At 38.9% G+C, this 13,496-nt stretch overlaps 1 protein-coding gene and 1 long non-coding RNA gene across 4 annotated transcripts in view; one reads left to right on the plus strand and one right to left on the minus strand.

Annotated features, from left to right (window-relative positions):
- LOC146400096 (uncharacterized) overlaps positions 1-13,496 on the plus strand; it is a 127,007-nt gene that overhangs the window by 22,773 nt on the left and 90,738 nt on the right. The window lies entirely within an intron of this gene.
- AMPH (amphiphysin) overlaps positions 1-13,496 on the minus strand; it is a 172,193-nt gene that overhangs the window by 17,831 nt on the left and 140,866 nt on the right. The window contains exons 14-18 of one of the 2 annotated variants that reach the window (XM_084974427.1): positions 11,386-11,409; positions 10,696-11,121; positions 8,667-8,699; positions 7,468-7,524; positions 2,913-3,038 (exon numbers count right to left, since the gene is read on the minus strand). In XM_084974427.1, coding sequence (XP_084830553.1) covers positions 2,913-3,038; positions 7,468-7,524; positions 8,667-8,699; positions 10,696-11,121; positions 11,386-11,409 — 666 coding nt within the window. 2 annotated transcript variants of the gene reach the window in all.

The following is a 13,496-nucleotide window of genomic DNA, read 5'->3' on the forward strand; positions in this document are numbered from 1 at the left end:
CACTGCTGAAATTTCCTGTTTTTGAAATTACATTTGCCTTTTTTTTTAACCACTGCAAATTTCACCTCAAATGAAATGCATTCTGTCAAGACCGAAAATAAAAACCGTGTGGTGACATTTCAGCAGGAAAAATGCTGACCCCAAAAGGTCACATCAACCCCATCCTGACTGATGACAGCCATAGTTGCCTGTTAATTAATGCTCAGGTCATAGTGCAGATTTTTATGTCTTTACAACTAAATACCACACATCTCACAACAGAAGACACCTTTCTTCAGAAAAAATAACTCTAATATTAAGTATGGCTTGAAGGAAGAAGCTGTAAAAGCAAAATTAGAGAACAAAAATACATTCTATATGATGTTATTTTCTTAAGTAGAAGGAACAACACGGGGAAAAATTGACTGCATCCAAATGTGTCAATTTTCAAAAAGGGGGGAATTCCTTTTTGATTCAGTGGTGCAATGGGATTGGCAGCATCTTTGGAATGCTTGTGAAACAGGTTCGATCCCTGGCCCAGCACAGTGGGTTGTAAGGGTCCAGTGTTGCCATAGCTGCAGTGTAGGTTGCAACTGTAGCTGAGATCTGATTCCCTGGCCTGGGAACTCCATAGCCACAGGGCAGCCAAAAGAGAAAAAAGAAAAAATGTGTTTAAATGTGAGAGGTAGCCACTTTGACAAGTGTTAGGCAAGTTGCACTGCTGTAAACCACCCTCTCTTACTGTTACTTTTTAGTCCATTTGAGGATGGAGAAATGAGCTGCTTAAAATTTTTCTTTTCACAAGAGGATGCTCACACGGTGTGCTCTTTACCTTATTCTGCATCACTTTTGTGTCTCAGCAGATGCCTAAATGCTTCCATAAGATTCCCCAAATTGCCTTGCATTTCACCAAGAATCTACATTTTCTATTCTCTAAAGTTCATGTATAAGATTTAGGAGACAAATATTTTTTTAAATGAAGAATTCTTCCAAATATCCCCTTCCCCAGCATTAGGTAAGCTGGTTCTAGTCATGGTTGATGCTTGTACTATACATACCATATGTACATCCCTGATTTAAAAGATGAAAAGTCTCCTGTAAATCTTTATACACATTTAACCAATCTAAAACCTATGAAATTAGATTTTGAAAAAACAAAAACATACTTTTAAAGTTTAAGTAAGGAAGGGTGTGAGATTTGTAGCCAAGACCATGAAGACTCAACATTTGAGCCTGTATTTAACATGTTAGCTCACCTATTTCCACCTCCGCCCTATTGCACAACTTCAGAATGCCCTTGCTCAAAACCATGGGCCTTATGGCATTAAGCCTTACGCAGAAGAGCCTGGGGCATTGAATCAATGTGGTTTAAAAGCACTGGTAAAGATGGAGTCTGTGCTGCTATTCAAAATAGAAATTTAATGAGAACATTTCAGAATTGAGACAATTTGGAAATCAATATCTGAACCGAGCCAATTTCTTTCTAACTCCTTGGTGTCGTCCATATTCTTTTTAAAAATCAAGGTTCTTCTTAATTATAACAGTAGTCAAAAATCCAATTGTATCTTTCCCATCCTTGGTTATTTAAATCATCTTAAAGCTAAGCTCACCCCCAAAGAAAATAATGTCTCCTCTGCACTGAGTTACTGAGATCACCCGCGAATCTGGGAAAGAGACTTAGGAAATAAAACTCAGGATACTGAAACACAGAGCCTTAGCACTCCCCAGTCTAAAGTCAGTGCAAGAAGCCCTTCCAGGAGGGACTCAATCTAGCAGAACACATTTCTTGTTTTCCTTAGAGAACTTGGTCCAACTCTGTATCTTTACATGGAAAATACGATCTTTTTTCTTGAGCCATTCTTAATTTGCATTTTGCATCACTAGCTTGCCCTATTATTTATTTTTTTCTATTAATAAATGATAAATTTGACAGATAACCTACACTTTTCCCAGTAAAACAATCTAGGGCACCAACAGCAAGAGATATAACTTTTAGTTCTCTAGTTATCTCATCTAGGCAATGCTGTTTGGGGACTAGGGAGAATGGTTTCCTTCTTTGTACAGATTCTGGGAAAGCTGTAGTAAATGGTCTCGGGATTGAAATTCTTGGGAGATATTTTAACTCCATTTTGTAAATAAACTCTATGTCACTCTCCATGGATATTATGGATTAAATCTTCCTTGATGTCATTCTACATTTGCATGAGTGTTAAACTATCCAACGCAATATGGTGCATACAGAGCCCATCCCAATTTGCGATGTGGCGTGGTTGTGGTGTGGTACAGGGCTCATCGGAGTAAGATAAGAAAAAGTTTCCAGGCAGACAGATGAGTCTCCTCCTTCACACGAAATATATCCTCTTATTAAAATAGCCAGGATTACACATGATTTTGAGCAAATGGTTGTACACATAGGAAACCTCAGCAATTCAAGGATTTTTAATGTGGGATCCCTCATGAGATCTTAACCAATCTACAAAATTAGTATTGCAAGGAATCAATATGTAGACACAACCAACAAAGTGATTACCCTTCTGTATCATCTGCAGGCTGGTCCCTAATTGAAGGCCCATTTTTAGCCATCAGAGGTGAAGCACAGCACTAATGAGTCTGGTTATTTGTGAGTTTTTACAACCTATCCACCTTGAATGGGAGAGTACTAGAAAGAATCAAGGCACCCTTTTTTGAGAACCAAGCCTATGACTATATGATAGAGTAAGATCAGGTCTCTCGGTATCTTCCTTTTTAAAAAAATTAAAGAATGAACTTTCACTGCCAAAGGAATAAAGGCCACATGACCTGGGGAGGCATGACAGATATGGAGGTGATTGGGTCCCAGTGAAGCGTGAAGGAGAAGGGAGAAATGGGATCATGAGATGAGCATGGCTGGGGCAGGGGAGACGGGTGGAGGGTAGGATGGAGGTGATGCTTACCGCTGCCCCCTCTACTGGCTCCTCAGCCCGGGTGTCCAGTCCAAGGTCCAGTCCAGGAGCAGATGGTACAGCAGCAGGGAGCTCCTCTGCTTTCGGCTCTGTGGGTGGAGCCTGTTCAGATTCAGCCTTTGGTGATTTGTTTTGAGGATGAAAAGAAGTTTAAACATGTGAATAGATCACATGACAGAATACTAGACAACTATAGTTTTCTTCATTATCCTAGAGGCAATTCGCTTCATTACATATTTGCTGGGAAAAGCTCACATTTGGCATCCTGGGTCTTTACAGAGATGAAAAGACTAAGAATAAACTCTTACGAAGTTTCACATTACTATCATCAAGTACTGCTATTTCCCTTGATATTGGGCAAAGGCTTACTTACCATTTTGGTTACTGACTTGACTTACTTTCAGCATTCTGAGTATTTGCTTCCTTATGACATCTATAGGAGGTCTTAAAAAAGGTACTTTATGCTACTGAGCAGAGAGAGAGAGGCTATCCCAGGAACTCCCTCCTTTGAAAGGTGGAAAGAAGAGCTCACAGGGGAATACAATTCTGGGACTTCTCCACTCTGTTGATATATGGTACAGCCAAAAAAAAAAAATGAAGGGTCATCCCAATATTCAGATCCAAATAATGTGTACGCATAGGTCACTATAAAGTTACTATGCCACCTCTCTGACTAGGAGGAGCAGACCCAAGCACCTGGCAAGGAGCCACCACAAATCATAGATATAAACCAGAGATACTGCCTCATCCATTCCTGTTCAGTCCTCTTTCCACTTCTCCCTCCAACAAAAATCCCTCACCATCAGTCTTGTTCATATAATGAACTAACCCGTTAAAGGAACCACTGGGCAGTATTCTCTGTAGTACCAATTAGACTATTGTTCTTGTGTGGACAAGAGTGAGGTCTTTTCCTCCTACTATGACCTCTATACCGTTCTGATGCCAATTATAGGCAGAAGCCAGCCTCTGAAATCTCTTAGCTCCAAACGTTTTTCAGTTTTAAAATTAGAAAGACTAAATAGCAATTGACTATTAAAAAACACCACAATCCAATGCATGTTACTGCAGGGTGTGCAATTGTTTCCTCTCTTTCAATTTATAGATTCATAGGAGTAAGCACATTTATTTAGCATGATGATTTCATGAAATGGATGGCCACTGGAAGGCATGTTAAGATTTTTTTCCATCGGAGCACTGAAACCATAAGAAAGTTTAAAAGCGTTTTCCTAGAGGAGTAGTGAGTTTCTAATATATACTTTGGAGAGATCAGCAACCTCTCTCAGACATTTGCCATAAGCTGTCAAAAGCCACCTAGTTCTCCCCTAAGTCCACTGAGGTTGGTGGACAAGACAAGTGCTGTAGGTAAGTGATGAAGAAGTTATGCTGAGATTATAGAAAATGAAAAAAAATAGCCTGCTGTTGGCTAAATATGCAAAATATCTGTCTTGTGCCCCCACCATATCCTCCTTTGTGACACACGCCAAAGTCAAGCCACCCTTCTCTTCAAAACTCACAATTCAATGAAAGGACACTTTAGTAGATCCGTGGACACAGACTTGATATTTTTATGGGCTTTTATAACATTTAGGGTGATCTGAGACAATTTTTAAGAAAGAATGAGATAAAATTCACTTTTATCTACTTTTGGGAGATCTTTACGGGAAAAGATTTCACTTGCATTATTCCAAAGGAACTGTCTTCATAATGCAAAACGTTTTCATGGCTGCAAAAAGACAGGCAAGCTCTCAGTGCATGACCTTACCATTTTGGAAGTCAAGATAACTTTCTGTGATACCAAATGACCTACATAACAAGGATAGGAAGGGCACTCTGACCAAGACCAAGAAACCCATATGCAGATGCTGTCCCCCTGAACTAAAGTCTGCAGTGATGGATAAGGAACCAAGTTTCAAAACTTGTATCAAATAAATATATCTGTGTACATTATAAAAAAAAAAAAAAACCCAAAAAACCAAACACAAAGATAACTTAAAATGAAAAAAAAAATTGCACTGGAGTCTTTATTGGAAGTCCAAAGAATTTTCCACTATATTATGATATCACATCAAATATTATAACATAGCATCACAGGTTAACAACTAAAATTCTGGGCGGACAAATAGAACTCACTAGATGTTGAGCAAAGAAGAAACATGATAGCATGATTATGCATAAAAATCAGCAACTCAAATTTAGAAATAGAAGTCACTTTTCTAATCCTTCTAAGATAACATAAAATTGAAACTATTTTGTCAAAATAGAAAGAAGGTAAGTTATCAACATTGGGGAAAGATCTTTAAGCAGTCCTGTAGAAGTTGTGTCTATTTCTAACCACTTTTTTTCTACAAGAAGCCTCCCCTGACAGACACTGCAAATGAGTTGATACCACAGCACACACATCCAGGGGTGCTGGTAATGACTTCTTATTGTTTGCTGGAGTAGTGATCATTATACATTCAAAGGAGAGGCACAGGCCTGTATTTATTAGTGGCAGCAAGATGCCACAATGGTTTTGATACTCGGAAATGGAATTCTTGCTTTAGAACAAAACCAGTAGTATAGCTTTGGTGCACATTTTCTGGCATCCTCTGATAAGCTGGAATGTAGGTCAATGCAGAGGAAGAGTAGATGTGACGGGAGAGAGGGATTAATAGTCACATTTTAATATGGCGACTGCCTTATGGTCCTGCCTCTTCATACTTGGGAGAGCTGATTTAGTGAGAACTTCAAAGGGCCATGAGCCCAGAGCAAGGTTTGCAGATTCAAAAGGGTTTAAACTTGAACTCAAGGGATGTCCTGTGGGGCCATAGATGCAGACTGGGAGATGTGTAGTTGACTACCAACTTCAGCTTCCACTTTGCTCAAACTGGTCAATGAACCAATGTTGGGAAATCATCTTGCTGCTGGAAAGATGCTGTATGATCACAACTCAGTGGGAGAGGTTCACAGTGATTTTCTAGTTCCTCACAGGGCAGAGCCAACATTATCAGCATCTACAATGCTGGGCATGATAAAGCTAAGCTCCCCAATGGAAAAAAGGTGTATGCTTCAGAGAACACATATAAAGAGAAGAGAAGGGGAGTCCTCACTGTGGCTCAGCGGGTTTAAGAACCCAACATAATGTCTATGAGGATGTGGATTTTATGCCTGGTCTCACTCAGTGGGCTAAGGATCCAGTGTTGCTGTGGCTGTGGTGTAGGCTGCAGCTGCAGCTCCAATTCGACCTCTGGCCTGGGAACTTCCATATGCTGCAAGTGCAGCTATAAAAACAAAAAGAGAGAGAAGGGCAAGCAATGGAAGTTCCTAGAACCAGTTGTGCAGGGCAGGGAGGTGTTCAGAGAAACTTAAAGACCACTGGATTCTATGCCAGGACTGTGGCAACAATAATAGGTGTGAATTTAATTATGAGCCATTGCCTTTTCTTGTATTTCTCCATTTTTCTTAGCCCATTCACAAATGATAATTAAAAATATCATCCTCCAGAATCAGTACTCCATCACCTAGACTGAAAACCACCAATGTATATGAAACATAAGTCTCTCGCTCCATTATTAAGACCAATGTAATTTGAATTTTAAACATTTAAATCTTTATTTACCGGCCTCACAGACTCTGCCTTTTGCCTGGTTACCCGAAAGGCAAAAATACAAACCCATGGGCAAGGTTTCAGAGAACCACTGACCTTTGAAAAATGTCAAACTAATGAAATTTAAATTTATTCAAAAATAAACTTCCCCAGAACAGAAATCCTTACTTAGAAGTGAAATCACCTAAAAAATAAAAACCTGTTCTATTTAAACCCGATTCTAAATTTCCAAATGAAAAGCCAGAAGCTGGAATAATTCAATGCCATTCCCATGGGAAAACCAGTCAGCTACAAAGAACCTTCATGAACTAATCCTCAAAAAGTCCAAATTCTCTGTAGTGTGTCACTGAGACATCACTCCAGGCCTCCTCATTCAATTTTACTAGTAAGCAGCTGCTGCAAATGTTTCCTGTGATGCCCAATCTTGTAAGAATCTCCTCTAACACCAGGAGTAAGCTTTCTGCTTCCTACTCACGCCCTAGCTAAGCATTGATCTCATCTCACTTGGCAGCAAAGTAGGAATCCCATTTCTACCATGCGTCACTTCTTTCTACAACTCACAAAATGAAAGGACAAGATAAGAAATGAGGTAGCTTTCGGTTCAAGGAAAAGCAAGAATCTATTCTGAAGCAAGAATTCTTGAATCCATTTCATTTTCAATCCTGTAGTGTGAGTCACGCAGAAACATCCATGCTCTTGATGGATATACTGTATTCCACAGAAGCCCCTAATTAGGAGACCTTGATTTTTGCTGGCATCACTGCCTTTATCAACAAAAGCAACCACATTCAAAGTCACACCGAGCTTTTTCAGAAGCACTCCTTCCTATGTGCTAGAAAAGAGGGGGCTGCTCTACGGAAATCACACTCTGGATGTTCAAGCTCTAAATAACCCACAGTGGTCGACCTTGGAACACTCGGTGGTAACCACTTCCCCAAACACAAACTAAAATCGACTTACCAAGTTACAGATCATACTCTGGTCTGTTTGAATTGTGAATAATGAAGTGTCCTGGGGCTGAAAATTGGGGATAAAGTAGAAGATTCAAAATTATTAGGGTTTCTGTTAATTTGGCAAAAAAAAAAAAAGCAACAGAGCTATCATTTAAATTAGCTCCCATGAATTGTGTCAATACATAGATTACAAAATTTTTTTAAAAGTCACTTTTTATTTTAAATCCAAAAAAGCAAAAATTGCAAAGATAATTTTTGACAGCAGCTTTTCTAAATATAAATATGAGCTAGCAGAATTTGATGCTACAAAGAGAAACATAAAGCAAAGGGCAGTGTCTTCAGAGGCATCTTCAATCTGCAGCTTCTCTCTGCATGTCCAACACCAAGTTAGAATTGAGTGGGTCTGAGCCACAGATTTAAACATTTTAAAAAAAATTCTAAATGTTAAAATTCAAAATTGTTCATGGCTAAATTCTGAGACAAAGCACTCATCACAGACAAATATATATTTGAAGTCTCTCTTGAACAGGTTTATTCCATGAATTTGATAGCCATGTGGCCTGCCTTTCACATGGGTTACAACTGTCCACCCGTTGGGACATATGCAGTGTATGGGACAGTCCATGTGTGGCCCTTCTTTCTCAGCATTCTAAGGAAAATACTTCCTATTGCCGAGAGCCAACCTATGGTTTCTTACCTTTCAATGGCTCTGTTCTTAAGAAACAGTGAAGAAATATGATTCTGTGTAGTATGGCCCTTATATGAATCCTCAGAGGGAAGTTCCTAAAAATCTCTTATATTTTCTAAAGATACAGTTCATTAATTCAAAACAATCCTATCTCCTCTTTCGAACAGTAGAATCTAGGGGCGCTCTCAAATAAGGACAATTTCTAATTCCTGGTAGAGAAATCATCAGAACCCTAGGAGTATCTAATAATATTAATAATAGCTAACTATGGTCATGGAGCATTTAGTATGTGCAAGGCTGCTGAGCTAATTGCTCTGCATACATATCTTATTTAATTTTCACAACAACCCTGCAGTGTTGCTACTATTACTGTTTTCAATACTTAATTCACAAGAAGTGGGGTCAAATTTTATGTCAACATTCTTAAACATTATGCTATTCCAGTGACCAGAGGTCCATATTCTAAAATTTTGCATCATTTTCAACAGATGTATTTTGCCAGAAAATCAATTTCTTACCTGGGTGAAACCATTAAATGAACCTCCAGAAGCCTAAACAGAAATGGAAATCAAGAGTATGTTATTTTTGTCATTACTCTTGTGGTATCAGTAAATGTCTATTAGACAAACTGGAAAGTAAAGACCACCACAAATTTTAAAATAATACAAAAGGCTGCTGTGCATGAAAGTGCTTAGGAAATTGAAGAGGCCATACTGTATTATTTTAAATAGGCTGACGAAAAAAGGATTATTTTTACCATTATTGCTGGTATGTGGCTCAGAACTGACCAAAGCCCACTTGGTGAATAAGATAATTTCAAATAAGAGCCATGAGGGGTTAAAATAGGTCTTTTTTAGACATCAATAGACGCTAGAAGTATTTCCAGTATTTTGATGAACTGCTATTAGGAATCTTTATAGCTGCAGCGGGCCTGAAGAGAAACATTTCATGTGTTTTCATTGGGGTGGCATCATTTTAGGAACAGTAAATTAGTCTGTTCTATACATATTAGTGCTTGAACAGTAAAAATGAGAGCAGAAAGAATAAACACAGTAAATGGGATGGTAAAATAGATTCTCATTTGTTTCTAATGTAATCTTTCTTTTTGTGGTATTGTTTGGGGTTTCCTTTTTGTTTGTTTGTTTGTTTTTGGTCAACCTATTTGTGTCTGGTTTGCACAGACTTCAAGAGGTACATGAAAATATGTTAAGGAGATGAGACAGACCTCAGAGAAGACTGTGATGCATGAAATAGATGAGAAACATTAGGAAAAACAGAGCCTACAGAAGTCTTTGGCTAGTCTATACTACATACTGGGATAAGTACCTCTTCTTTATCAGCCTCTATTTCTTGATACAACAATCCATATCTCTGGTTAGCAATTTCATCTTCAGATAAATCTGAGTTGTTGGTGTCATTGTCTTGGGAACTAGTAGAACTTTCGGTGCTAGTATTATGGGAGGTTCCCAGAACCAACCTTCTAGCTAACTCTTGGCTTTGTTCCCAGCAGCTAGTAATGGTTTGTTCCCCCACTACATCTGCTAGTAAGTCCATGCCTAGCTCTTTCTTGCTCCCAACTATACCTGAATGCTCCCAACAATTATCTATGCCTCCTACATCTCTGATAGGCCAGTGGTTAATAGAATCAAGACAACTGGCAGATCCACTTTCTTGACCATCTGGTATACCAGAGAATTCCAATATATCCACACTACTCACTGCTGAATCCAAGTCTGGCTGCCAGATTCTACCTGGATCTGTTCCCCAAGAGTCTGCTTTTGCAATTCTTGTCAAGTTAATGGTATGGCTATGGTTCCCAGGCACTGTACTTTCAGGTCCCTTTATTAATGCATCTTCAACCTTACACAAACACCAGTCTCTTCTGTTTGTATTAGTTTCCAGGGTATAATTAAGGTCTGTCCTAGAATGAGCTGCTGCTTCATGTTTTATTGATAAAACCACAGCCTGATTTCCATCTCTGTCACGTCCAAGAGCATGTAACACAGCCTCACATGGAATATCTTCAACATCTGCACTGCCCTGTGCTGAGTGATCCTTTATATCATGGTTAGGAGGGTCTATTAAATTTTTCTTTATGTCTTTTCCAGCTAAATCCCGTCCCCCAGGGTTGGCATCTTCAGTGTTAGATACAAAGTCAGTATGGGGAGGCAGATTCAAAATATTTGTGTGACTGGCAGGTTTAGCTCCAGAGCCATCTGTGATTTCAAAATTCTTTATTACTACTTGAATCCCTCCATCTAGCTCTTGGTCTCTGTCACTAAACTCATCTGCTTGATCTACGCTTTTCATGTCTTTTTCTATTATGTCAGTTTGCTCAAGATACTTTTCATTGGTCTTTATCCTTTCCTTACACTCAGCACTTAGATCTTTCCTAGTCTCCTCTTCACTGACTTTTAAGGTCTCCTGGTCTTGCTTTCCTACTGTCTTAAGAAGACCTACTATCCTGTTTCCTATACTTTCACATGTTTTCTCTTCAAATTTCTCTGTACCTCCTAGTGCCCTGACACCAATAGCTTCAGCCTCTACCTTTTCACATGTCTCCACACCTGCCCAGATAGAATCTTCTGTCTTCTGCTTTTCTTCCTCTTCTTCTGGCTTTTTAACATCTTCTTGACTTTCTCTGACCAGGCCACCAGTTTCCATGGCTGGTGTCTCTGAGTCAGGTAAATCACAAGGATGCTCCATCTCCACACAAGCAGCAATGGCAAGGTCAACAGAAGGAAGCATGACGGTGGATAATCCCAAGTCCTGCTCTGCTTCAGAGAGACATGCAGAGTCTTCCTGCGACTCACCATGGGTAACTTCCTGGCTGACACTGTCTGTACTAACATCAGTGCCCCAAATAATTGCACCTAAATCAATCTGAGATCTTTGAATTTCTTCGGTCAACCCACTCTCTGGAGTTTCCTCCATGATCAGGTTACACAGGGAAAGACTTTTTGAAGAATCAGTCTTTAGAGTATGCAGAAGAGCAAAGGAAAAAAAAAACAAAAACATAAGATGAAATAGATCATGGTAAGATTTGATGAGAAACACAAAGCTCTTCAGTAGGGTAGCACCAGTTCAACAAAGCTAGAGAATATTTAAATTAAATAGCTTAAGGCTACATCTATTGACTAGCAATGTGATGAGAAAAAAGCTCATTATAGATACTATACGAAGTATACAATGCACATTAAATTTAAAAAATCCAGAATTTTCTGGATATTTACATACCGGCTGTACCAAATCAGTGCTTGTCTGTTTGAGTAAAAAAAAATAATAATAATAATCACAATCATAAGGCAATAGAAGTAAGTTTCCCAGCATATTAAAATCCCATGATGTCCAAAGTCAACATTCTGCTAAAGGCTTTGGTTTTTACTGGTTTGAAATTAAATTTTGCAATTTTTAATAGGAATGAATTTTGTTCCACTATTGTTAAGACTACACAATTGGAACATGAAGAAAGCCTCTGTCATTTTCTAATGTCAACAAAGATGTTTTACAGCTGTTACAGGACTTTTGCTTTAGCAGACTCTGAAGTGAAATGTTTCAAATAGATAAGCCTGAGAATGCCAGAACAAGAGCAAGCATTAGCAGCCACAAAATTACACCGCATCCTATGCTCTGATACAACTTCAGAATAAAATCTTTCCCAAACTCATCCTGCCCTTGGTTCTGCCTTTGAGGTGGTGTTTGGATGGAGGATGACCTGATGGACTAAACACTTTGACTGCCTGAAGGACTGTCCTTGCCCTTCTCTTAACCCAGAAGACTTGTCTGCACACAAAGAAGAAACACTGGGGAACTAAGAAAATCAATAAACACAAGCCATTGTGTTCAGGAAGCTACTGTTTTACCATCTTGTCACTGTTACCTTTCCTAGCAGGTGTGTCCTCTGAATTAGTCAGCATTCCTTCTGGATGGTACCTTCACCCTTTCCCTACCCTTCCCAGCTAGGGAAGGAAAGGCATGTTAGAGCTTCAACTAAAGATATCAAATATTGGAATAACAAAAATTAGCACTGCTCTTTTAATTAAAAAAATATTAGCACAAAGTTGAGGCTAGAATTTCAATGTTCTGAATGTCAACTCATGTATCCCTTTTTATGAATATGTAAGTAAAACCAGCTCTCTGTAAAAGGTGTTTTCATTCCAACATTTTTTAGCTCTTCTCTTGAGAGCTTTCCATGATGCTTTAAGCTCCTGTGGAAGGGAAAGGGACAGTCATCTTTCTGTTTTGGGAGGGTTCATGTTTTTGCTTTAGGTAATCTTTTTTCATTTTCTAAATATTTATTGAAGTATATCTGATTTACAATATTGTGATAGTTTCTGTTGTACAACAAAGTGATTCAGTTATACATGTATACACATCCATTCTGTTTCAGATTTTTTTCCCATATAAGATTATCACAGAATATATCTCCCTGTGCTATACAGCAGGTCCCCATTGGCCAGACATTGCCAACCCCAAGCCCCCAGTACATCCCTCCACCCTAATCTTTCTGTTTTAAGGAAAGAAAGTAGCTGTGTCACTTCAAAAGACCAGGATCATGAATGGTTAGATCTATCAAACTTTCCTGTTCCTGTCTCACTAAAAAAGACAAAAACGTGAAACTCAAGTTGAGTTCTTAAGACCACAAGACCAAGGGCTTTTCTAAGACAGTGTAGAAAAAGGCCCTTCGCCACAGGGTGTGAGGCTCTATAGGGGTGTAGCCATTTCTTAATTTCACAGTACAGATATCACCGCCACAAAACTCTGTTTTGTTCTCAGTTCTAAATTCTGGAAGTATTCACCTTTACACATCAGATGAGGTGAATAAACAACATTAGGAGTGCTATCTACCTTTTTTTTTTTTTTTGATAAATGCCTGACATTGGGCTATCCTACAAATATTGTCTCTTTTAACCTTCACACAACCCTCTGAGGTAGGTATCATGACCCTTATTTTACAGATAAGAAAAAGTGAGCGTCCAGAGTTTTAGAAATTGCTCAAAGTGATATCATTATAAGAAGTAGAGTCTGGACTCAAATCCAGGACTGTCTGGCTCTAAAGCTCAGATCCTCATGGAGTAAGCTTCATTGAAAATAACAAAAATCAGTTCCCTGTGTAGACTAGCTCACCCTTTACATTTCCTCATCCATAATTTTCATGTATCCTATTTAAAAGGAGTAATAAGTATGCATGTCCTTCACTATAACATTTCGTCCGGCTACCAATAACCACTGGAAGATGCGAAAAGGAACACAACACTGAATTCTTGCTTGTCCAGGGGTCTGGTACTGACTCTCTTTTCCCCACCACTGTTTCCGTGTGCAGGTTATGCTCAGAACCACCAGGGAGC

The sequence above is a fragment of the Sus scrofa genome, chromosome 9, assembly GCF_054392235.1.
Source record: "Sus scrofa isolate SSC_HxYL_T2T_F1_AM1 chromosome 9, Sscrofa_HxYL_maternal_Yorkshire_Landrace_v2.0, whole genome shotgun sequence".
Taxonomy (NCBI): Eukaryota; Metazoa; Chordata; class Mammalia; order Artiodactyla; family Suidae; genus Sus; species Sus scrofa.